This window comes from Cyanistes caeruleus, chromosome Z (genome assembly GCF_971803275.1).
Source record: "Cyanistes caeruleus chromosome Z, bCyaCae1.hap1.1, whole genome shotgun sequence".
Classification (NCBI taxonomy): Eukaryota; Metazoa; Chordata; class Aves; order Passeriformes; family Paridae; genus Cyanistes; species Cyanistes caeruleus.
In genome coordinates this window covers 62,403,874-62,431,233 of record NC_141732.1, presented here as the reverse complement: position 1 = coordinate 62,431,233, position 27,360 = coordinate 62,403,874, and the positions used below count along the sequence as shown (strand labels likewise).

Below are 27,360 nucleotides of genomic sequence, written 5' to 3'. Positions count from 1 at the left end.
ATTCCAGTCATTTAAATCAAAAAACATGAGGGCTTTGCGATGTTATTTTTTTAATCTTTTAGTATATTCTCTCAAAACCGTAATTTAGGATGTTTTCAGTGGTGAAATTCTTTTGCTTTAGAATGAATTTCTATGACCCAAGTGCTCTTCTGCATTCATTTACCTACTGAAGACAGAGAATCCTCACACCCACACTTGATTCCCTTTCCTCAACTGCACATTTCAAAGGCAAGGGAGGTAAACTGCATTTCCACAGACATAATAGGACCCCTAAGTTTATGTACTTTCATGAAGATGAGAAGACAGACAAAAGGATAGCTTTCTCCAGTTGTTTGGCTGGCATAATAGAGCATGTAAATGGGAAATTCATAGCTGCTTGAGAAAGAACTAACAACCGAAAAACAGCACTAAACATTTAGAGAAATTTAATTTCCTGAACAATATTCTTCCTGTGTCACTGTAATTGCTCTTTAGCTAAGAAAGAATCATAAAAACTAAAGATTTTATATTACAAAGTAAGATCAAAATTGCAATTGCTTTTGCTGTTGTGTTTATATTTAGTTTATTTGTTTAAACAGCCCGACAGTTCCCATTCAACAATCTGTCTGCTGTTTCCCTGTTGCCCTCAGAATAAATCTTGTTTTGTCCAGCTTCAAAACACATTCCTACCAACCACAGGAATAAATGACATAGACAGAGTACAAAGCTATCTCTTACTGTGGAGGAGAGATTCATACCCGCAGAGAAGCCTCTCAGAGAAGCAATCATTCTCTGAGTACAGCAGATTGCTACGTATAGTAACCACAATGTTTTAGATTTATTTGGGTAACCTTCGAACTGTCTTTCTCTGGTGTATTTGAATCCAGCCTAGAAAATAATGAGGTCTCCAGAAATTTATAATCACTTGGCCACTTTCATCACACAATATTTTTCATTCTTCTTTCTAATATTTCTGATGTATCACATCAGGATCGAACCTTCTTTTTTTTTTTTTTATTTTTATTTTTATTTTATTTTATTTATTTTTCCAGTCAGTATTACTAGAAGATTTGCACATATTTTCCTTTCAAATCTCAGATAATCTTCTCTCTAGACTCCATGGATCAAAACAAAAAATCAAGACACCAATCTATCTTCAAAACATCACTAAACTTCATTCCATTTAACTTTCAAAAAAATATTTTCATTTGAAAACAATCTAAATGTTTACATGTTTTTATGGATGTATTTCTATAGTATTTCTATGAGGATATTTCCAGAATGGGAAATATTCTTAAAAAAAATAAAGGTAAAATAAAAATAAATAATAAAAATAAAAAAAATCTAGGAGGAAATAAGATATGGGAAGTGGAATTAAAGTCAATGTTTATAATAGCTGGCTTTTTGGCTAAGCAACCTAATGAATACTTACGGTTTACTCATGTAAACATTCTACAAAAAAGTAGTCCTACATTCTTCTCGTAACTACATTATTCAGAATAGAGTATTCTCTCAGAACATATGTTCTAAAATTCTTAAGTACTGCATTTTAGCTCTCAGTGTTTTCATGTTACCTTTTCCTTATATATAATCATGTCACCGAACAGCTGTATTGCCTTGACCATTGAAAGCAAAACTTTCATACTAAACACTTTATACTGTTTATACTGGAAAATAAGGACAGAAAATAGTATGTTATCAGAAGATTTCAGAACAGGAAAGTTTACTTTAGAAAACAAGTATTATATAAAAAGTCACAGATACAATATGAAGAAACTACAATAGAAATCACTATAACCAAATAATTTCAAACCATATATGTTACAAATGATGTAGATATACAAAAGCAGGCAAAATACCCTCAGGATTTCTTGAAGTTAGTTTTGAAATTGTATAATTTATAAAAATTCTGTGTATAAAAAGCTCCTTTCATCCTCTACCTCCTCCTCTCCTTCATCATCATAAATGGTTAATCCAGCTTCCAGGAACCTTCTTTCAGAGTATGAAGTATTAATAGTGTTCAGAAAAAAATGTTTTTTAGAGTTTGTTTTACCAGGTATGACCAAAAGCCTTACAAGCAGTATTACCAATTGTCAGGCACAAATTTACAGACATTTTATTCAACTTTTTCATTTAGTAGCTTTAGAAAAGCAATAGACTTCTCTCCTAGAATCAGCTCTGTACCAGCCACAGGGAATGTGGAATAAATAAAAAATTGCTGGATCTTACCTGCTGGACTCAGCAGCTGTAATGGCAATCAGAGGAGGTATCAGTGGAAGAGTTGTGGGCCTTGGGATAGTCTCAGTGTCATTCTTTTTATCCCCGTCTGCCTGTTCCAACTGCCTGAAAGCCAGCGGGGGAAGCTGAATGTTACGGGACGATAATCTCCGCACGAGATAGGGCTCCATTCCCTGGCAAGAGTCTTCATCCTCAGTGCTGTGATGCAGAGCTTCCTCTGAAACCTACAATGGAGGCAAAAAATATCCACCATATAAGAAAATACTCATAATGTTAATTAGATAACTCTTTTATTTCCATTCCATAATTTAGTTTCTAATAAATACTATTTGCACTTTATTACCATTATTGAGAAAGTTAAAAGGAATGGCAAAATATAGTAAAATAATTCAAGGATTTAAACAATCTGTGCTTTTAAAAGCAAAGAGGAAGTATTTTTTTCAGCTTTGCACACTGCTATCTAAAATATTTATTCATACCTTTATAGGGAACAAAAGCTTTGCATTAGACTACTTTCCCACAATATGTATGCTTCCCTCCAAAATATCTACTTTTTGGAAGGACTGAGCATCCAAAGACTGATAATAAAATATATTTTTTTAAAAAAGTAGTAATCAGAGATTTAAAACTGTACACCTCTTGACTAAAAACAGGACAATCATCTTATATTTTCTCAGGTGTCCCAACCCCCATTTTCCTTTCTTCCTCACAGTAATTTCATGCTAATAGTAAGAGCTGAGCATTTAAAGCAACCACCATAGATCTTAGAAGCTTCTGAATGTGAGGCCCTAATTAATCTTCCATTTAAACATTAATAAACATTATTTTTAATTTAATAATCTAACGGTATGGTAGCTCTGAGTCAAAGAAGAATGGCAGATAATTCAATAAAGAAAACTTCAACTTAAAGTAATGATTTAAAGGGGACAAAATTTGCTCTGAAATTTTCTGAAACTTTAAGCAGTCAGCTCACCATTATGAGAGAAAATTCCCAAAAAAGTTTACTTCTTGGAAAGAGCTTGGTAGGAGGTGGCTATGGGGGTGGCTCCTGTGAGAACATGCCAGAAGCTGTTGCCATGTCTGACAGAGCCAATACCAACCAGCTGCAAGATGGACACACTGCCCAGCCCAACCGTAGTGGTGGTAGCATCTCTGAGATAACCTATTTCAGATGAGGAAAAAAAAACCTCGAGCAATTGCAGCCAGAGAGAGGAATGAAAACATGTGAGAGCAACAGCTCTGCAGATGCACAGGTCAGAGGAAAAGGAGGGGCAGGACATGCTCCAGGCACCAGAGCTGAGGTTCCCCTGCAGCCCGTGGTACAGCCCATGGTGAGGCAGCTGTGGCCCTGCAGCCCCTCTGGAGGTCCCTGGGGATGCAGAGATCCACCTGCAGCCCATGGAGGTCCCAGGGGATGCAGAGATCCACCTGCAGCCCATGGAGGTCCCAGGGGATGCAGAGATCCACCTGCAGTCCCTGGAGGTCCCTGGGGATGCAGAGATCCACCTGCAGCCCCTGAAGGAGCCCCACGTGGAGGCAGGCGGATGCCTTTAGGGAAGCTGTAACTCCATTGGAAGCCTTTGCTGGAGCAGGTTTGCTGTCAGGAATTGTGACCCCCACAGTGAACCCATGCTGGAGGATCCTGTTGCTGAAGAACTGCACCTTGTGGAAGGGATCCATGCTGGAGCAGAACTGTGGCCTAGGGGAAGGACTCAGGCTGTGGAGAATCTTTTCCAATGGGAGGCACACGAAGTGGAGCAGGGGAAGAATGTGAGTAGTACTCCCCTAGTGCAGGAGTGAGCAGAGGAAACATGATGAACTGCCTGCAGCCCCCATTCCCCATCCTTCCACTCCACTTGGTGAGCGTTGTGAAGCTGAGGCCACGAGGAAGGGAGGGGTGGTTGGAAGGTGTTTTAAGATTTAATTTTATTTTTCTTGCTAACCTGTTCTGATTTGATTGGTAATATATTCAACTTCCTTGGATCAAGTCAGTTTTTCCTGTGATGGTAACTGGTGATGGCCTCTTCCTAGCCTTATCTCAACCCCTAAGCCTCTCATCATACTTTCTCTTCTCTGTCCAGCTGAGAAGGGGAGTGATTTGTGGCTTTGGCATCCTGCCAAGGTCAACTCATCACTGTAACATTAATGAGAGCTCCATTTGTTTATTTATATACTTTGGAGCTTGAGCAGTTGCTGTAAGCAAATGGCTTCCAATTTTTAATCATTAAATCATAATTAATAATTTATCTATTTTTCTTAGTTCATCTGCAATATAATTTAAGAAAACAAATATTATAAAATGGTATGCATTAATGCAAATACTCTGAAGAAAATCAACAGTAAAAATCAATCACTGTGAAAATACAACAAGAATTAATGTGTCATAGTCATCCAGGGAGAAGTTTAACTTCATGCTTGTATTTTCAGTGTGTGTATAGTATATATTTAAGATGGATGAATAAATTAAAAACAATAATCAAATTAATTATAGCTCTGCAAGAAATGAAAAATGCTGATATCAAAGCTAAAAATAGACTATCACATGAGGTTTTTTGATACATTTCACCAGCTGGATTTTTTTGGGGCAATTCCAAACACCATAAAAACCCTTGAACTGGAGCCACATACAGTCAGAACTAGATAGCTGAATTGAGAAAGTGAACTCACTGGGCAGCTTATTCAATTCCTATTCAAAAATTAAAGAGGTAGAGGAATATGATCTGAATAAAGCCAGAAAGAAATAGAAAATTTCCAATACAAATATTAAAGCCAAGCTTTGGAGAAATGAAATAATAGGCACCTAATGTTTATTTCAGTGACAATGAAAATTAAATTAGTTTGTGGAAAAACTGTCCACCTATTCAAGTACAAATACTCAGGCATCTAAACCAAGAAATGTTCATCATAATGATTTTATCCTTCTTGGGAAACAGAAGAGAAACATGCTTTTGTAGATTTGCCTAATTTTTCACCATGGTTTAAAGAAGCATTGTATGTATTAATGGAATTTTAGGCAATTTATACCAGCATTTCATCATGAAATTGTTCAACAAGTACAGAATAAGCCATTGCTGTCTTTACCACAAAACCACTCACTAAGAATGAAAACCATGATTTGGTATAGCAGGTATGTCATCTGCTACATAAAATGATCCAAGATCATAATTGCTGCTAAAAAGAAAACAATAGTTCTCCTGACATTTTCTTATCTTTGAGAATGTACAAAAGAAAGTTCCTGTAAAGTGTCTGTTCATGAAATCAGTTAAATGGAACACATTAGGCTTTCTTTTTTACCTTAAAGGTCTGTAAGACTCTCTGTTAATCCCTGCCCTGTAACCAATTAACTGAATTCTCGAACATGGCAACCTTTCAGATACCAATTAACTTCCTTCAACACTTTTTGTCCAGAGCAGACTCTGGGCTGGGACATTTAAAGTGTCTGTTTCCTTTTTTCATTTTTTCCTAGCTGGTTAACTTAATGCTCAAGGGATGATTTGCTAGCCTTCTAATTAGCAGGCATGTTTCTTAGTTCTTATCAGTAATTGCTCATTAGTAGGCATAGATTTTTTGTGCAAAAATAAGCCATTGTAACCTAATGAACAAAAGTCAGCCACATATCACAAGTTTGCCAGAAAATAAGAAGCCTGAGAGAAGTCAAAAAGTAATGAGTCCTGACACTGAAATTCAGAATATTTTTTTTTTTTGCCACTTCTCTGCAGACCACTTGACACACTTAACAAGATTATCTATTTCTCACCTTCCTTAGTGTTTGGTTAAAAATATTTTTTAAAAGCACCATAGTATACATCTCTAACGAAGTGTATAGTGTCAGTTCTTGAATCACCCCTAACCAACCCACCCCGGCGCAGCTTCCCCTTCTTTCCAACTGAAGCTCAGTCTTGTGACATGGATCAAATGACTATTGGTATCCTGAAATTTTTCCTTTCTCTTCCAAGAACAAATAGGCAAACATGAAAGTACTTAAAAAACCCAGTGGCTGCAGTTATTCTTCTAATAATTTTGACACGCCAGCACAGCTCACTTTAAAAGAATACTAGTCAGGGGGGAAAAAGGTACAGCCCCTTGTGTTCTAGCATTTCAATGTCATGTCCAATAGCAGAATTGAATCATAAGTCATCTTATGAAAATAGGCTATTTCTATGTTATAGAAAGATAGGCTCAAGTAATCACTTCAGTTTGTTTACCTGCAGCCCATAGACATGCTGAATACCAAAGAGCCAGAGGCTCATTTTGGAGGTTTAACACCATTCCTCCTAATGAAAAATAGGGTTGTTACTATCCCACCTACAAAACAACTTCTTGACTCAGCGCTGTGACTCAAGACTGGCTTGAGTCAGAAAATAATAATATCTAATAATTCTACCTACATGTGTTCAAAATAATTCTCTCATTACAACAGAATATTTTTTAAGAAAACACCTAAATATTAATTTTATACTTTACTTAGAATAAGAAGTAATGATTTTATGCTCTATTAAAAGATGACATAGCAATATTTGCTATTACCTTAAGTGATCAAACAGTTCCTCTAAGAAGATAGTGGCTAGGTACTTAGTGTTTTATAAACCAACAACATGTTTACAGGACACAAAGAATAGGTTCTGGCTTGATAGTATTATTATCTGGCCTTTCTTTCAGCATCTCCATGCCTTAGCTTCTATACCTGGAGAATTGATACAATTCCCATAGAGCTATGGGTGTGTTTGAGATCCACAATCACTGTTTATTAGCATAGTTATTTCGGATCTAGACTAAATACTGTTCTTCTTTCAAGCAACGCTCCTTTCCATTCCTACGTTCTCTTAATTTCTTCCTCACCAGTAACTATTTAAATACTTTTAAAAATATAACTCAAGGAAACTATCAAACTATCAAAAATGTTCTTGCTCTTCGATTCTCTAATTTTTATTAAAAAAGTAAATGAGAATATATTATTCACAGACCATTTCAATGATGCATTTCACTGTGACTAGATTTATTGCTATTCATTACTTGCAGTATGGAAAAGGAGAAAACAATGATGATTCATACTCCTAAAATCATGGTTAAATAAAATTAACTTTTATTCTGTCAGGCAATTCTTTCTCTTTTTTTTTTCTTTATGATGCAAATATTTTTAGTGAAAAAAACCTTCTACATGTGTTCAGAATAATTTTTTTCCTATATCTGTCTTCAAGTGATTTAAAATAATTACACCATTTAAAATGTGATTATGCATATCACCATAAATTCAGTACTCATTTACATTAAAAATTAATTTTTTTTAGGAATAATATATTTAATCAGGTTGAAATAGTGGAATAGTTAATAGTACAAGGAATACCCATGTTTATTCCTATTATGTATGTAGAAGGATGAAAATTATATACTTGAGGCAAATGAAAAGGAAAAACTTTGCAGGTCATCAATATGTAAAGTTTTCTAAGGAAAAAAATTGTTTTAATTCAACAGAAAAAATTATTGTCATGGAAAAAGTCTAAAAAAGACAGTAAAGGTTCTTTTATCTCCTTTATGAATGATGAATACTGGGAAGTACAGAAAGAACTGGAAAAACATGTGTTCTAAGAGAATGAAAGGACTTAAATTCCAGTAGAAGAGTGAACCTATCATACAAAGAAATAAATCATATTTCTATACCGATGTAAGAAGAATCCAGTGAGTTTGACTTTATAGGAAACATCTCAAATGAACTATCATCACTTTGGTATATATGACTGAATTTTGTAACACACCAACATGAAACTGATGACAAAAATGATGCTGTAAAAGTATGTCTGCCTCTGAGGCAGAGACTCTGGAAATTTCCTACCAGACTTTCAGGTTCTCAGACCCATCCACATGAGGTTATTCTCAATTTAACAGAAAAATGAGTAAACACTCCTTGATCCTGAGCTGCATCCTTAAGAATCATAGAATCATTTAGTTTGGGAAATATTTTTCAGATCATTGAGTCCAATTGTAAAACTAATGCTACCCAACAGTAAGGTCCAACAGTAAGCCACATCTCTAAGCACCCTATCTGCACATCTACATCTTCTAAACACCTCCAGGGATTCTGACTCAACCACTTTCCTGGGCAGTCTGATCCAATGCTTGACAACACCTTCCATGAAGAAATTTTTCCTAATGTCCAACCCAAACCTCCTGTGCCTGAGGTTGCCCAATCCAATTATCTTAAGGCTGTTTCCTCTTGCCCTGTCATTTGTTTCCTGGAAAGAAATAGGGTAAGTCTATCTCAGATGTTAAGTAGGCCTACCTATCCCAAAGGTCTAAAATCCAACGTTCCAGTCTCAGGACTTTATGTATAGTTCCAACGTCTTCAGCCCAGGTGCTGATATATCAGACAGTTTTCTTAGTCTTGCACTTCTTTAATCAGAAAATTTCCCATAAGCTCTTCTTTTTTATCTCTAGTGACTACTCTTCTGACAGCATATTTTTTGAAAATTGTCTGCAGATAGGGACAACTTCAGCAATGACAACATCATGCCAAAACCAGGGGAAAAAAAGTAACTGAAGCAAGTTATTCAAAGTCACGTTTATGACATAGGTTTGAAATTCAGATTTGTTCATCTAGTAGATTATGCCAAGAGTATTGCATTCTCTGCTGCACATAAAATGAAAAACCTGTATGTATTCAGACCTAGGTTTAGTAAGCTTCAGTAAGGCAGAACTACTCTTACTTCAGCTTCATGATGCATTTTCAATTGCATAGGAGGATATCACTCAGTAATAATATCAAATCCTATGGAATTCATAACTAAGCTACATACTTGTCAGAATGTTCCAAAAATGTTAGAACAAGATTTAGCCTGTTAATGGTACTTGAAAAATCAAGAAACAAAGGCTCACCCATACTTGCCTTAATTATATTGTAATTGTTGTTATTAAAAAATGAGTTTGTTTGGTATTATCTGGAGTTCTGTGTAGTGTACTCAGGTATACCCGCCCCTACATGGAAAGGAAGCTGAGATGCATATGTGCAAAAAAGTAAACTTCCTAATACAGAAAAAGCCTCTTCCATCCCATTACCTAAAGAAAAGTTATATAGCATCACATATGTCAAGTCTTTCCAGATAAGTGAAAGCTTTGAAACAGATACTTTACTTATCGCTGTAAATGCATCATTATGACAGGGACATACAAGAGGAAGCTGACAAAATACTCATGTTAACATTTTTCTTCCAGATCCTGAAACAAGTGACTTTATTGCCAGAAATGCTGGGATGAAGTTATTTCACTGATCTCTCCAACTTCTGGAAATAAAACTATTAATTTGCAATTTTTTTCCAATAAATATGCTAAAATAGGGTTATAACATTACAAGCACATTACAAAATATTGAGACCCCATGGTCGTAGTGCTTCGTTTTAAGACATGGTCACAGCAAAGTAGTGTACAGAGGTCTTTTGTTTCCCAAAAGGGAGATTCATCTTTTCTAATCAGAGTCCAGTTGCAACTCTGAGTACAAAGGTTTACCTACAAATCTTTATCTCCTATTTTTCCACTCTAAAAAGTAGTCACCTAGCAAGTCATATGATTACTTAGGCATATACTCTAAAATGGATTTGGCCCCTGTGTATTTCCAGTATTTTGAAATTTTTCAGATTAGGTGTTGCCTCAACTGACATTGCCAAATGTGAGCTCCATGCATTTTAAGCCATCCATAAATACACCCATCCATCTCCTCTGCCCTGCCTAGCCCTCATGAACAGCCTGTAGGGCCAGCAGGGCACTCCAGTCAAAGGACTCATCCCACCTGGTTTCCCTTATGCCAGTTATGTCAAATATTTGGCACTGCTCCAAAACCTATGTATATTCTTATGTCTTCAGAAATGCAAATTAAAGCACCTTAACCTCAACATCACGAAAGTACCTTTTGTCTTTTGTTTACTATACACGCTAACCTTGCTAATTTTTATCATCCTTCAACCACACAAATATTGGATGACTGAGTTTTTCAAGATATTCAGATATCTGAAAGCAATTTCCCTGTTGCTACAACTAATGAATAATTTTTGCAAAAGATTTCCATTACCAGCATAAGAAATTAGCATGTTCTAAGGAAGTCCGGATGAAGAAAAAACATGTTAAAATATGTTCCTTCCAGCAAGAAAGGATAAATGAGGCTAATTCCATGATTATTGATTACATACAACACAAGCTTAGGAACCCAGCTGCTGGGAGAAAAGGAACATTACATGAGGAAAAGATACAGACTCATTTCTGTAACTGAGTTTTACCAGAATATGTTCTGTGACCTATCTGAGAAAATCTTTGTCAAGCTGAAGAAAATGCTTTTTTGCATATAACCAACCAGTATCATGCATCCAAAACGCTCTTTTATAATGTTCTGAGACAACAGGTTTCTCAAAGGCTGAGTTCTGAATTAACCTCTTCCCTTAACCTCTCTGTAAGTGGAGCTGAATAACACAACAATGTTCCTAACTTGTAAAAATAAGTTTCAAAGAAATAGGAGTGATATTAAAATATCCCATCCTTTAAAAAATAAGCTGTAGAAAAAAGTAATATTTAAAAATTGCATAACAGAACAAATTATCAGTTTGAACAGAGATCTATACCAACACCAAGAGAGAAAAACAATAATTTCTGATCTAAATGTAATCTAGCTAAGCCATGTCTGCTCTTGCTTTTGTGATGTTCTAGAAACTGGCAAATTTAAATACACTTTCATGAAGTTTTAGAATTTTATGAAATTCACCAGATTTTAAAAACCAAGAAATAACAAAGTTTTAAAAAGCAGGTGAGTATCTAGCATTAAAGCATTAACTCGCTTGAAATGTTTTGTTTTCTTAAAGAAAAACCCATCAGAGTTAGTTGAATTAAAAAAAACAAAGCAAAACAAAATAACAGAATATGATCATATGTAATAATGCAATTATTCCTTGTTGTACTTAAACAAGTGCTCCTGAAAGATGTTGTACTGCTCTTGGCTGGGGTAGAGTTAATTTTCTTCCCAGTGGCTGGCAGGGGGCCGTGTTTTGGATTTGTGCTGAACACAGGGTTGACAATACAGAGATGTTTTTGTTATTGCTGAGCAGAGCTCACACAGAGCCAAGGCCTTTTCTGCTTCTCGTACTGCCATGGTGCTAAGGGGGCTGGGGGTGCCTGGGATGTTGGGAGCAGACACAGCCAGGACAGGTGACCCCAGCTGAGCAGAGGGATATTCCAGACCATGTGACATCATACTCAGAGTATAAAGTGGGGGATGAAGGAGGAAGAGGGGGACTTTTGGAGAGATGGAGTTTGTCTTCCCAAGTCACTGTTGTGTGTGTTTGGGCCCCATTCTCAGGGAGATGGCTGAACTCTTGCCTGCCCATGGGCAGTAATGAACTCATAACTTGCTTTTCTTTGCTTGTGTGTGAGGCTTTGGTGTTCCCTATTAAGCTGCTTTTAATTTCAACCCACGAGTTTTTCAGCTTTTACCTTTCCAATTCCCTCTTCCATCCTGCTGGTGAGGGGGAGTGAGCAAGAGACTACATCGTACTTGTTTGCTGGATGGAGTTACGCCATGACAGACACTAAACTACAAGTAGATAAATTTGAATCAAAAGCTTCTATATATAAAAACTTTATTTTTCAAGTCTTCCTTTCAAGGTATTATTTTAATATGATCTTTCTATGGTCAGGGATCAGAGCTGACCTAAAGAAGTTCAGCTACAGTTTAAAGGGGAAAACAACTTCATCCTTCTTGTTGGAATATACTTCTTCCATTTCAAGCTGTTTCTAAGCAACTTCATAAGAAGGGTAATACTAAGCTTGAATAAATATGATTTTGGAGGCACTTTAAGAGGTTGCTTTAAGAGAATGTAAATATGCAGTTCACTTTATCAATAAACAGTACAAGATAAATATGCTTGTGTTTTACATTAACAAGAAATACATTACAATCACAAAAATCACACTAAGGAACAGAAAGACAAACAACCATCCAAATATATTTTTTTTATTATTATTAAACTCAACAGTATAAATTTATTACTATAATTGTCTTCTCTTCGCAAGGCTTATCTTCTTTAAAATCAAAGTACAGTTTAAATACAGTGAAATTCTGGCACGTTTAAACTCATATCACTTGAACTGACAAGGTATGGTAGAAATTCAAATGATAATAGCATTCAAGATTGTAATCTTATAGAGGGGTCAGATAGGGCTACTAACACTCTGTGTTCATGCTTCACCAGGTCACTACTATTGTTTAATTCAATCATAGCTCAAGGTAAAAACTTGATATAAACCAGTTCCATAGCAAGGACATCATGTTGACATCTTATGTAATATTGCACAAGTACACTCCCTTCCAAGAACATTTATGCCTTCAGAGCTGAGTAGGAAATTGGTTTTGTATATTGCCTAATTTTTCCATCTTAGAAATCTTCTTATTCCATGACATATGAAAAGAAAGTTCTTTCAACATTTTCATAAAAAACATGATTCAAGATGTGTGTTTTCTCCAGCCTTCCCCCTCAGAGTCCAAAGCACCACAATCTCCTGGAAACCAAATCAATCAAGAGCGAATCATTAATCACTGAGCTTGGATGAATTTTGTGGAGGTCATCTAGTTCATGCTCTGTTCAAGGAAGCTCAGACAATAGTTTGTCAGGACAGTGTCAGGTAGGTTTGGGACTTATCAAAGGGCTACTCCTCAGTCTTTCTGGACAACAAGCCCAGTGTTTGATAGTCTCTCAATAATAAAACAGCAACAACAAAAACAACAACAAGAAGAAGAAGAATTTTTAAAATACATAGTTAATAAAATTAAAATATTGAAAAGGCAGTGTTCAGATGAGATTTCATGTGTTTTAATAGTTAATATATTCCCATTGCTTTTTGCCTTGTCACTGAGCTCTACTAAGAAGAAACTGGTTCCATTATGAGTACTCCCCCAAGAGTACTATTATACACATTAATAACCTCAGCCCAGAGCCTTCTGTTCTCCAGGCTAAACAGTTACAGCCCTCAGCCTTCTCCTGTATGTCACATACTCAGTTACCTTAATCATCTTCATGATTCTTTGCTGCATTCATTTAATGAGTCATTATTTTCCTGTAGTGGGGCACCCAGAACATAACACAGCACTCCAGATATGCTTCCAGTAGGGCTGGATAGAGGGAAAGGATAGCTCTGCTTGACAAATTAGAAGTGCTTTTACTAATGCTGTCCAGCATCCTCTTAGCCTTTTTTGATACAAAGACATACTGCTGCCTCATGCTGAGCTTGTTCACCGGGGTGCCCAGGTACTTTTCTGCCCATCTTTCTTCCAGATGGAAATCTCCACTGTGTACTTTGAGTAGTCCGGTGTTTTCCTTCTTGTTTGTTATCAGGTCCCATGACCCATGCAGCAGCAGACCCACATTTTCCCTAGTCTTCCTCTCACTGCTGATGTACCTGTAGAAAATTTTCCTGCTGCCCTTTATGTCTTTCTCCAGATTCAACTGACCATGAATTTGGCTTTCATAACCCCATCCTTGTAGGCTCAGTGTTTCTGTATTTTACCTGAGTCACATGCCCCTGCCTTCCCTTCTTGTATGCTTCCTTTTAATATGTGAGGTTTGTCAGGAATTCAGGAGTTCTTTATTACGTGCAGGCCTCCTCCAATAGCTACCTGTTTTTCTCTTTGTTAGCATGTACGGTTCTGTGAGAAGGTGATCCATGAAAATCAGCCAGGTCTCCTGGTCCAGTCTTCTCACCAGGGCTGTATCCCATTTCTAGGAAACCCCTTAACAGACCAAAGCCTATGCTCTAGGATCTTGTTATTTTGTCTTTTCCCTTCTCTCATGATCCTGAACTCCACACATTCCACAGCCTTTGCAGCCAAGGCTGTTGCCCACATTCAGCTCTACAGGTCTCCTTGTTTAAATATCAGGTCCACTTGAGAGCTTCTCCTTGTTGGTGCCTTGATTACCTACATCAGAAGTTGTCATCATAAGCACTCCAGAAGTCTCCTAGATTGCATATGCTTTGTTATAGGGTCCTTCCACAGGACTAAGACCTGTAAATGTGAGGCTTCTTCCAGTTCATCTTTGATCTACTACCTTTTCTTGACAAGGACATCTGAAGAAGACCCCTACCGCAACACCACTGATGTTGGTCTGATCACTAACCCCAACCCATAAGTTTTCAGCTGGCTCATCACCTCACAATATGCAGAGCTCCTTTACCTTTTTCCTGCTGCTCTCCTAAATGAAAGGCACCTTTCATCCTCATTTTCCTTCTGTAAGAGCCAGTATCGATCCATCACACCACTCCAGTCATAAAACACAAGGACCTCACTCCCCTGCTGTCTTCTCAGAAGGATTTCACTGAAGTATTGGCTGTACTGGGGTAGGCCCTTCTCAATTTCTCCTATTGAAACAGATCATTACCTAGAACTAATTACTTCTGAGTTGGGTGAGAAGAGACTTACAGTTCATCTAAATAGATAAGTTACAGACTAGTTCTTGTTCAAACTAAATATAAACCAGAATAGCACAATGCATGTGGAGAGAAAAGCAAGGAATCAAATTATTCTAATGAGAAATCCAGTTTTGTATCCAGGGTAATCTTCCTTGAATGACTCATCATGTCTCGTCTACATTTGTATGGGAAGTTCCAGTCTTCACAAATTGTTTTCTCTCCTAATGATAAAAGTAAATTAAAAATCCCACCACACACATGTTATGGGATGTTGAAAATGCAAGCTGATACTGTCAGTGTCTACAGTAATGAAACAGGGTGTCATAATGAAGGACATGCTCTGATGCAGAGTGAGTTAACCAGTTTTTAACTAGCCTGCAATGACTCAGAAAGAGAGGGGTACTCTCCAAAATGAGCAGTAGTAATTTCTACAAGGAAAAACATTACTTAGTTTTATTTTTTTTAGTAGAATTCCATAATGAAGAAAGCTATACTGTTCTGAAAATCAATTTTCTAAGAGAAGAAAGCAACTGTGATAATCTGCTTAATTTGTCTTAAAGTGGTGTAAAATACTTTGAAGTTCTGACATACTGAGTTTCAGTATTAAAAAACCCACAAAATTTGTTTCATATTAGAATGCACTGTAGGAGCTGTTCATCTAGAATGTTTGTTAAGCAGGAGGTGTGATAGAGGAACACAGTGATACAGAAAACGTTTCACTGGGTATTATTATGGTGGATGCTGCTATGACAGTGGAAAAAACATAGCATGGTCACAAAACAGCAACATTCATCACAGTCCAGACAGGACTGGATGGAATGAGCTGGACCAGCGTATTCATTTGCAGGCACCAGTAAACCCTGTTCCTGCAGGGAACATAATGTTATAATGCAGTTTTTAGAAGCCAAAACATGGAAGGTAAATAAAGAAGAAGCAGCAAATACGATATATAATTGCTTGAGTTTTGTGCAGTTTGGGGATGGCAGTATTTTATGAAGGCTGTCATGGTGGGGAATCCTCCATTTCCAGCACCTCTTCACTGCCTTCAAACCTTGCCTAGACACTCAAGACTGGAAAAGGTATGGGGTAGGAGACAAAAAGGAATTTCTCAGTGTGGCAGGTAATCACGTATCAGAGCAGAACCTCAGGAATCCTCAAGTGAAAAAAAAAAAGGTTCAGCTTTCGCATATTGGACTAAGTGATTCAGTTCAATATGACTCCAAGTAATACTGCTGCTCTGTCATATCAAGTTACTAAAATTCATCACCATTTTAGGTTATAATACTTTAATATTTTATATTTGATTACAAAAATGCTTTTCTATCTCTTAGTATCCACTGGCAAAAGTACTGCACTTTTTAAAGATCATTTATAGCAATTTTCTGAATAATCTCATTCATTTCTTTGGGGTTGCATAAAAATTCTACTAGCTCATCTCCTTAGGCACCCATGCGTATGCCATACTTCTTTTTGTTTCTACTTCATATTTTCTTCTGAGAACCCTTAAACTAAAATGAATCAGCCTGTCCCTGCTGCAAATGTGTACAATTTTTCTCTACTACAAATCTCTTCCATCACATTATTTCTTGTTCTGCAGCTCTGAATTCTGAAAGCAATGTAACAGATGACTCACCATCAGCTATCAGTCATTGTCTTATATTCACTTACTGAGTTTTGACGTTCTTTATTAGAAATTCACACTTTACCTCACTTTTAATCTTAATTCATATTTTGAACTATTTCTAATTGATTTTTACTGTTTTCATTATTTAACTAGAATAGTTTAGTGACACATAAAATTACTGATGTCGAAAGTTATTACTGTTTATGTACAAAAGCCAAATTATTCACCTACAGTCATATTTTGAAAGCATTCAGGATTCAGTACCCACAAAATACCCATACCACTAGGCAGTCATCCTGTTTCTCTGTAATCCTGTTCATCTGTTGGATTTTCTTACGGATAACTGTCTGTTTTCTTCTAAAACAGCTGTACTGTACAAGCACTTTTATTTTTTCAGTTTGTTGAATACTGCTCTTTATATGCAAATCAGACCCCCATGAACTTGTATTTCCCAGTCTTGATTTAGCAGCATATCAAAGAATACACATACATTTTCAGGCCCTTGTACCTCTGTCCCTTGTCTTGTGTAAAAATCAGTGACATTCCTTCTACACCTGCTCAGCTTTAGAGACATGCTACATTTTTCTTCCCAGCTCCCATAGTAAATATTCTTGCGGAAGTAAGTCTTATACACCCAAAATTATTTTGTGACATATCAATGTATCCCTAAAATTAGCAAAATTACAGCTTATTGACATTCTTTGAAATTTATGACATTCCAGAAAATAATTTCTTTTCACTATTATCTTTTGTGAAAAGTTTCTCTCTTTGTTATTTCATTCCCTCAAGGTTCTGCAATTTATAATTTATGAATTTTCATGCTTGCTCTTTGCTTTGTTTCAAATGGACTACTGCAACATTGTTTCTAGTAAGATAAATAAATGTCATCATCTTTCTTTTTTTTCCTGTGCAATAGCATTAATGCATTACAGACTCAGTCTTTTTTTAAATACTTTTAATAATTACTTAATTTGTTTAAGGTAGTAAAATTTTGTTTAACAATTTCAGTGTACCTTTTAGATCTTCACTTGTTCTGCAACCTCTTATCATCAGATTGCTTCCATACAAATGATGACAATATGGGACTCTCAAAAGCATCTCCAAATGCTCAAATGATAATTTCACATTCTAATAAGCATTCCTTGTTCTAGATTCAACAGCATTTTTACATTACTGTGGACATTTTCATGAAGAAGATGTTGAAACCTGGTGAACTTTTATTTTAAGTCTTTATTGAGAAGAAGACACAGCAAGGGTTACTGATTTTTAATTTAAAACATTTATCCCTTAAATGTTTTCCAACCCCCATCAGTTCTTACCGTTAGTCTAACTGTGTGTACTTTCATCACTTTTGAAGTACTTCAAAACACTAGCAGTAATAACTAACAGAAAAATCTTTAAAACCAAATAATTTATTCCTGGCATTGCTGTTACTGGTTTTTCTATAAGACCTGAGACTCACAGGAGAAAAAATATTCAGTTTTAAATGAACTAGCAAATGAACATTTACCTTTAACAAGATGAAGTGCTGTATCCTGCTCTTGGGTCACATCAACACTCTATGCAGCACTACAGGTTTGGGATAGAGTGGCTGGAAAGCTGCCCAGTGGAAAAGGACCTGGGGGTGCTGGTGGCAGCAGCTGAACATGAGCCAGGCTGTGCCCAGCTGGCCAAGAAGGCCAATGGCATCCTGGCCTGGCTCAGCAATAGTGTGGCCAGCAGGAGCAGGGCAGGGATTGTCCCCCTGTCCTGGGCACTGGTGAGGCCACACCTGGAGTGCTGTGTCCAGTTCTGGGCCCTGACTGCAGGAAAGACACTGAGGGGCTGGAGTGAGTCCAGAGAAGGGCAGGGGAGCTGGGGCAGGCTCTGGAGCACAAGTGCTGTGAGGAGCAGCTGAGGGAGCTGGGGGTGTTTAGTCTGGAGAAAAGAAGGCTCAGGAGTGACCTTATCACTCTCCACAACTGCCTGAAAGGAGGTTGTAGCAGGCTTGTTACTTTTCTCCAAAGTACCAAGCAATAGGGCAAGAGGAAATGGCCTCAAATTGTTCCAGGGGATTTTGAGATTGGATATTAGAAAAAAACTCTTAATGAAAAGGGCTAGTCAACATTGGAGCAGGCTGATCAGGGAAGTAGTAGAGTCACAATCAATGGAGGTATTTAAAAGACATATAAATATGGCACTTAGGGGCATGGGTAAGAGCTGAACTTGGTAATGTTCACCGTTTGACTTAATGATCTTAAAGTGCTTCTGCAACCACATTTCTGTTTCTTTCTTTTTTAATCATATTTTGAAATATAACCCTGTCAGCTCTGTCATGTTTTGTTCCTCACAGTAACAGCAGTACCTTAAGAGTCATTTCACTCCTCACCTGGGAATTGGTGAGGGAGATTATTTAAATTAAAGATTAATTGAAAAACACTGGGACATAAAATATAATTTTCCTATTGCATAGCCTAAGAGTTTGACTGTAACTGCTCATGTATTAGTAAATTCTCCCTCACTGGTGATTATGAATGGTATATAATTCTTACATCTGCATGCACACACAGAGAAACAAAAACCTCTTGTAAAACTGAGAGCAAAGGAAATCTGATCACTATAATGTCTCACCTAACCCTATTAAAAAAATTCTTAAACACAGAAACATGAAGTTTTTATCCTTCGCAAGTTTTCTTTCATTCTATTTCTTCATAATATATAATTTCAGCCATTATTCCAGATTATATAAAAAGTAATCTATTTATAATCCAAGTATGTAAAATTTCGGGTTACATATTATATTATAATATATGTATATTGTGAAAATTAATTATGGATTATGTTCCTGTATTAAATACCACATTCCTGTCATTTGTTTGTCTGTTTGTTCATTTATTTGATCTAGGCTGTGTTCATTTTCCTTTTGTAATGCAAGGAAACTTTTTGGACATGAGGTAATCAACAGTTCAAATGATAGGTCCTGGTCAAGATCTCAGTAAATCTCACCAATTTTAATCATTTATTCACATAGCTTTAATTTTTTTTAATTGTTCTGTATTGCTAGAAGAATTACCAACCCAAAAGAAATTCTGTGTTTCTAACTACTTTTAAATTTAGACTGATTTTTAAAAGCTACTAATGAATTTTTAAAGTATTCTCTTTTTACAGGAATCATGAGCAATGTTAAAGTTGTATATGGCTCACTGGATTGCCCTGCCATGGAACCCAAGCTGGAAACACTCCTGAAGAGTCTGCTGGCCTGCAAAATTTCCAGGAGTAGTTTTGACAGTTACCATGCCCTATACATGTTTCTGCTGTACCTTGACACCTTTGCCAATCTATCTGGAGAACAAGTTTTATGATGAGAGTCTGAGGGAGTTGGGGTTGTTTAGCCTGGATAAAAGGAAGCTCAGAGAAGATCTAATTCCTCTCTATAATTACCCAAAGGGAGGAGGGAGTAGTGAGCTGTTGGTCCGTATTTTATCCCAGGTAACGAGTGATAGAACAAGAGTAAATGACCCGAAGTTGCACCTAGGGAGGTTTAGATTGTACATTAGAAAAAAATTCTGCATTGAGAAGGCGGTGGAACAAGCTGACCAGGCAAGTGGGAGAATCGTTGTCCCTGGAAGCATTAAAACAAACATGTAGATGTAGTGCTTAGGGACATGGCTTAGCCTTATTGCTTCTGTGACTCTATTTCACTACAAAAAAATTACCTCACTGCACTCTGAGTGTAAACCACCATAGTGTTTTTGAGAAAGCTCATTCATGAATTAGCTCTCAATTCCTGGTGTCATCCACAATAAGAGAGAAAAATGTTAATCAGTAATGCCCCAATTGCTTTTCTTAGATGTTCATGTAATTACATGAGCCCTCTAAGCTCTCTAAGTACTTCAGTAAACTTAAGATAATGAAATACTGGAAGAAAATAGACTTTAATAGCAAGCATCACTTCAGAGGAAATAAAATGCCTTGGGAAAAAATCAGATACTTCCACCTAAGGAGTCTCCTGTTGTGAAGATAGGACCACAGGAGTTAATAACTGTATAAAATCCCTTAATGCTAACTACATAATTTAGTAAGTATTCCAACATTAATGAACTGGAACAAAATGTCTTTTTATAGAATATTTTTTTCAGTCAACTGATATATCACAGATTTCCTATAAATTCCCATGAAGTTCACAAAGAAATAATAGAAATTCACGCAGAAAATGATAGCCATGCTAAAACAGTAACAAGAGACTGTACCAAACGCATAACTCCCCAGGTGCTGAACATTTACTTTGTATCTGAGCATTAAAGTTTATTTGGCTTGTCGAATCATTCTCTGCTGTGAAGTCCCCCGCAGAGACCTGTACCATTAGGAAAGCTAAGATGGCAAGAAGTTCACATCTATGTTTTTATTTTCCATCTCAAGATCTTGAAGTTTGAAGCTTGGCTACACCATGTCTGACTGAAAATATCTGGCTCTATGTAATCTGTTTTTCCTCTTGTATGGGATAGTAAGGTTCCCATACATTCTCAATGTTAAACTATTTCTAAATTAATGATCAGCAATTTTATTACTTGCTACTTTTATGGCAAAAAGATTTTCAGTGAAAATTTATAATTTACAATGATTGATAGAAGCTAACCTTTGCAAATAAAACGGCTTTTGGGTGAAATAAAACCATCAAGATACACAGAAAACAACCCTTAGCTCCATAAGAAAGCAATGTCTGCATTACAAAAAACATACCATTTGGTCAATTAATGGGTGTATGCAAACAAACTACAGGCTTAATTTCTGCCCTGTGCATATTTTCCCTTAATACTTAGTTTCCTCATGCAAAGAACTTTGTGGCATCGAGAAGGAACCAGATTCACCTGTTTTTACCTGCATAGTGTCTGTAGCACTTTCCATGTATCGTGGGAAGTATTGGATTGGTGCTGCAGGGTAGGCATAGGTCACAACACATAGACACATTTTACACAATTACTTCATTTTCCTCCATTTCTGCATGGGATAGTAAGGTTCTTATATGCTCTCAATCACCCAATTACCCACCAAGTTGCTCAAAGCAGCACTGGGCTATCTCAAACTGTACTGTATCATCTTGTAGTCATATGATGCTGTCCAAATACTGCAATCCAACAAAAAAGAAATTATTAAAAGTATCTTAGAGCCAGACAAAACAACAAAGGTAGTATATCAGTATTTGTACTCTCAAAAAAGATTTGGTCCTGCAAGCACCTCTTCAACTCTAGTGACCTGAAGTTGGTGAAAGGGCTAGAAGGTACATCCCATGAGGAGCAGTTCAGGATTTAGAGTTGTCTCTTTGGAGAGAAGGAGGCTGAGGGGTGACCTCACGGCCCTCTGTAGCTTCCTGTGGAGGAGAGGTGGAGAGAGAGGTGCTGATCCTCTCTCCTGGGTATCCAGTGATGGGAGGAGTGATGGGAAGCATAAGAATGGTTCAAAGCTGAGGCAGGGAAGGTTTATACCAGACATTAGAAAGCATTTATTTACCAAGAGGGTGTTATAACCCAGGCTTCCTAGAGAGGAGGCCAATGCCCCCAGCCTGTAAGTGTTTAAGAGGCATTTGGACAACAAATGCTAAGGACATGTTGCTCTTAGCAACATGCTGTATCTTTTGGTCATCTCTGAAGTGGTCAGGCAGTTGGACTGGATTATTGTACATCTCTTCCAAATGAACTATTCCTATTCTATCATATTCTAATTCAGGGAGCAGACCTAAGGTTTTGCCTTTGCTATTTAAGCCCATGTACCACAAGGACTTGTATCAAAGGAAAGTTTATTTTGCCAATTTTTCTTTTTTTTTTTAAATGAGTGAGTGAGTGGGTTTTTGCTTGTTTTTGTTTGTTTGTTTGTTTGTTTTTTTTAATAGGGAAGAGTAAGTCGTTTTACAGATCGAACATGTAGTTTTTTGATTAATTACCTTCTGGGAAAAATAAATAGCTTGTATGAAAAGCCTAAGAATGAGGAGACAAAGGTCCAAAGATGGGAGTATCTACAACATCAGGATAAAAAGCCAAGTTCTTTTCTATTTAGGTGAACAAAAAAACTATGGAAAATAGAAACCAGTAATTTTTACTGGAATAGCTTTTCTTTACATTTACTTCCTCAAAAAGTTAAACATGAATGGCTAAAACATTGTTAAACATGAAGAAAGTACTAATGAAACAGAGTGGTTCTAACTCTGTTTTTTGGGACATACTAAAAGTTCAGAAAAATAACTGAAGTAATTATAAAATTGATGTAAAAACTCAAGTAGTTTATACAAACATATGAAAGAGTTATACTTAGCTTCTGTACAAAACAGAAGTCTGTACAAGTAAGTAAATAAAGATACTAATTTTTAGTTACTACTGTTTTATCAGTATTGGCAAAACTAGACCCAGCTTGTTTTCTAAGTATTGTTACCCAGATATGATACACAAACCAGAAATAATCTACATACTACTTTACAGATAGAAATTATATTATCATTTTACAGGACACTCTGTCACTATCAAGTAAAATACTTATTTTAAGCATATGTCTGCAGGTGAGAGGAAATTTTAGTTTAATGTCTTTCCTGTACCGTGGCACCCCAAACCACTCCCAGCACTCGAGGTGAGGCTGCCCCAGAGCAGAGCAGAGCAGGACAATCCCCTCCCTTGCCTGGCTGGCGATGTCCCTGATGCCCCCAGGACACAGGTGGCCCTCCTGGCTGCCAGGGCACTGCTGGCTCACATTCAACTTGAACCCCAGAACCCCAGGGCCCTTTCCATGGCACTGCTCTCCAGCCTCTCATTCCCCAGCCTGTCTGTACAGCCAGGGCTGCCCCATCCAGGTGCAGAATTCAACATTTTACCTTTAAACTTCATAAGAATGAGAGTCACTTGGACCCTCTTTTTAATAAGAGCTATACTTTGTGTGAATTCTCTTTGCTGTAGCACCACATTGCTACTGAAGATTATGAAATGTATGATACATCCTACTGGGTAGTAACATAATTTAGGAACCATAAATAAATCATTAGTAGCTGTTTAAAACCACAGTCCTCCAACTGGCCTCATGTTCCTTTAGGGAGCAGCTGAATCCACACTCAATCCCAGTTAAGTCTTGCAGACATGGTAAGCAACTGCTTACTTCTCCATCTAAAATTTGAGCACCCTCCATCTATACTTCTTAACTACCCAAGTTATAAGAAGAAATAGACACTGTAGCTAAGTCTATCAGCCAGTGTTTGTACAGCATCAGGACATTGCTGAGTGAAAAGAATTCTTGAAAATAAGATAGGCTTGACATGGATTCCACTGGCTAACAACATGATTTCAGCATTTTTCAGAACACAGCCCAGTAAGAAGGCAATGCATGTATTAAGACTGGAGCAATCAAAATGCCTTAACTAACCACTGACATGCAGTAATTTTTGTCAATCAATCTTTACAGCACTTTCATGCATCTTTAAAATTCTTCTGTCCTTCATCTACCTTTTTCTGCTTCCTAAGTTTTTGCTAATTATGACTTTTACAATGTTTTATTTTTATCCTGAAGTGTTAACATTTGCATCAAGTATGTATATGCAAGTTAGATGCAAAAACTAAACCTTACATTTATATTTTCCTACCCCAAAAGTTTATTTTAATTCTTGCAGGCAACATTAAAGGTGAAAAGAGAACTCAAGTGTGGAATATTTGGAACAACTTTTGTAATGTATGTTTCTTCAAAATACTATTTTCAAGGTCGTTCATAAAATACTAGTGAACTTCAGCTTCTTAATAAAATCTGTTTGAGCAGGTGCAGCAACAGATTGATTCAATTTTTGTTTAGTATATCCTGCACAATTACTGTCAAACACAGCAAAATTAACCCACTATACTTACAGTTTTAATTAATTTATTCAGTCATTAAATAATTAAAAATGTGATCAGGTTTTCAATTAACAATATGACCGTTCTGGCTAAAACATTACAAATAGTCACTTGATGAAGAATTAGAAAGTTAAAGGCCATGATTATTTTTCTAACACAAGCAATTGCATAAATTAAAATAATATATCACACAGAAGTACTTGTATCTATTTAAAAAATTTAATAATCTAGAAAGTGCTGAAATAAAAAAGAAAAAAACAAATCCCCAAATTGTTTTCATTATATAGTAAATAGAGACCTGTTTTTAGTATTTCCACCAACTAAGAGTAAAATATATGTTTAGTATCTCTCCCAGAAAAAGAAACCTTGTAGAACCAGTGTGTCAAGTAACCTATTAGACATCAATTTGCTAATAAGGCATGAATGGAGTTCTCTGGTCAGGTATTGTTCTGATTTTTTTCATTCTAACAAGACCTTCACCTTCCAGCTCATAAACAGAGGATCCTCTCATCTGTCTGATGGTCAAGGGAAGTCATGCTTGAATACCTGCAAATGAGTTCCAAGGACACCCATCAATGCCCCCAGTCACAAGTTTAAGCCAAGTTGCTGCTCGAATTTCTATCATGCTCTGAGTCATGCATTAAAAAAGAAACAGACAGTTGCCACAAAGCACTGATTGGAGACTAAGGTAGAAAGATTACCTATTTTCATTTCCACTGAGTACAGATTTTCTTTGCCAAATGTTAGTAAAATACAAAGCAAGGTGTAAGTCCTTGGCATCTATACAGCATGAACTGAAAAGAACTGTTTTGTATCTTCACAGTAAATGCCTCCCCTTTTTTGGCTGCTCTGCAAGTTAGCAGACATCTCTGCCAGTTCATTTTCTTAGTATGTTTTTCTGAACCTTGTTTCTTTTCAACTGCACACACCAGTAATGAATGGTAAATACTTGAAGCAAAGCCCATTGTTCTTTATGCAGGCAACCCAGAGCAGAGGGGGACAAAACAATGTGATATAATGCTCATCATGATGCCCTCAGACTCCGCTGTTGTGAACAGATGTTTTCCCTCTATCTACCCTCCCAAAAAATAGTACCACCCACAAAATAACACATCTGAGCATACACACTTACATCCTGCACACATAAGGCGGAATTCACACTGGTTTGAAGATTTATTTTAATTGCTCTTCTTGTTATGGCTTGATGTTACAAGCCTTTACCTTCCTATGCTTTCTGAATTTAAGAGGCTACAACAGTGAAATTTCCTTCTCTTCAATTCCAGAAGCTAGAAAGGCAATGGCTTTAAATTAAGCAATTGTCTTTTAAAAAAATCAAAAACCAACAATAACACAAACCACTCTTTTTAAAAAAATAAGTCAATGCTTTTACAGTATGAAAAGTGCATAGCTGTACAAGAAGAAAATACACTCATCTAACTCAAAAAGCTTAGAACTTAGCCTTTGTTTTAGACTAGCTTTTAGAACAATATACTTAGGTTTGTGCATATAATCAAGGGTAGACAAAAATACTAGATAAAGCACTATGAAGAAAGGTGTGCAAAGCAGTTGAAAAACGGAATTCCACTATATGGCATCAAATCTGGACAGAACTAAGAACAGTCCAAGGCAACTGGACTTTCAGTGTAACAGAACCAAGTGGAAATTAAATTACTTCAATGGATAAATCTTGTCCAAGGTAGCAGTGAAATTTTACGTAGGCCAAATAAACTATTAATTCAGATGAAGGAAAATTCCATAGAAAGATAAAGTAATTAAGTTAGAGGAACAAATTAATCTCTAGAACTATTCCCCTGAAATAAAATGATCTAAGCAGAATCTCAGTTTATTCTGTTATTTCAAGGAGAATCAATACCAGCTGAAGCTGAAGCTGCCCAAGAGTTCTCAGTGGGTCAGAGAATGGTGCTAACAATGCCACTGCTGTGTGTTTATTCCCCATATGGGCCATTTACTTTAAATCTGAACTGATGACACTTATGGGGCCCTTCCAACTCAGAATATTCTGTAACTCCTGTTTGCTACTCTATAAAACATGTGATAAAACCAATAAATTTATGCTCTATTTTCCAAATGATATCCATGTAGGAAGAACTCTCTTCAAAATGGTCACCCATTCCAAATTCCTGATTGATGGATAAGGCAGAAAGATTTCACATTCCCCAATATTCATATCAATTCTTTAGACCTGGGGTACTCTTTTTTTCATCCTCCCCCTGTTAAAATACATCCAAAGAAGTCATAACTTCTGCTTCTTCAGAGAACATGCTCTGTTCCAGCAGGAGGGTCCACAATAAGTATTTTGTCACATTCCCAAGACAATGAAAATAGTTGAATTTGGCTCTCTTCAAATGAGTGAGTACTAGAAATGGACGAAATTTAGATTCCAATCCACCTAATATGATTTTATTGCATGAATTTCCTTTTGTTTTATGTACTACAGAAAATGCGGTGTGTGGGGGGTGATACTGGGGAGGATATTGTTCTTCTGAGTTTTAGAATTACTTTTTTATGTCTTTGTAAAACAGTGTGGTATTACACTGGCCTTCAAATAAGATGCACTGATGCAAGACCATACTCTAAGGTAACAAGCTGTGGAAGATACTCTTCGTATTTCTTATGATACAGAGGGGAAATTGGGCTGCCAGTTTTTAGAACTGGAAAAAAGCATCTAGCCAAAGTTACCACTCCTCCCCTTACGTCCACTTCTCTTGCTGAAAAATCTTCAGTTATAATACCTTGTCTTCATTCTAAGGCTATGAATTACATTCTCTTGGAATCATAGCTAGAAAATTTTCTTTAGCAACATCCATACTAAGTAATGCAATCAAGTTTATGTTGGATTTGTATATATATGTATACACATATACATATATATATTATATACATACACATACAATGTTGAGATATATATATATAATTCTAGTGGGAATAGCATCAGGGTATAATAGTACTTGAATATAGATATTAGAATTTAGCTCATAACAATTTCTGTTATTGAACAAGCTTTCTGTTATTGAACCTCTGTACAGGAAATTCCTAGCAGAACATTCAGTTTTTATGTGATGAGCTCTGGTCTCCTGTCTGGTGGCCAGCCAAATTGAACCTGTTCAGTTGATGAATCAGAAGACTATGATTTTATAAAACATTTCATGTTCTTAAAATTGTATTATGGAAAGATGGCAGATCAACATATACGTGAACAACTTGTGCATACTTCATTTGTTTGAT

The 27,360-nt window shown here is 36.5% G+C and overlaps 1 protein-coding gene across 3 annotated transcripts in view; it reads right to left on the bottom strand.

The window, feature by feature from the left end:
* Positions 1-27,360, bottom strand: part of PDE4D (phosphodiesterase 4D) — a 491,756-nt gene that overhangs the window by 377,781 nt on the left and 86,615 nt on the right. For all 3 annotated transcript variants that reach the window (XM_086867128.1, XM_086867130.1, XM_086867129.1), the window contains exon 3: positions 2,209-2,441. In XM_086867128.1, coding sequence (XP_086723254.1) covers positions 2,209-2,441 — 233 coding nt within the window. The remainder of the gene's footprint in view (positions 1-2,208; positions 2,442-27,360) is intronic.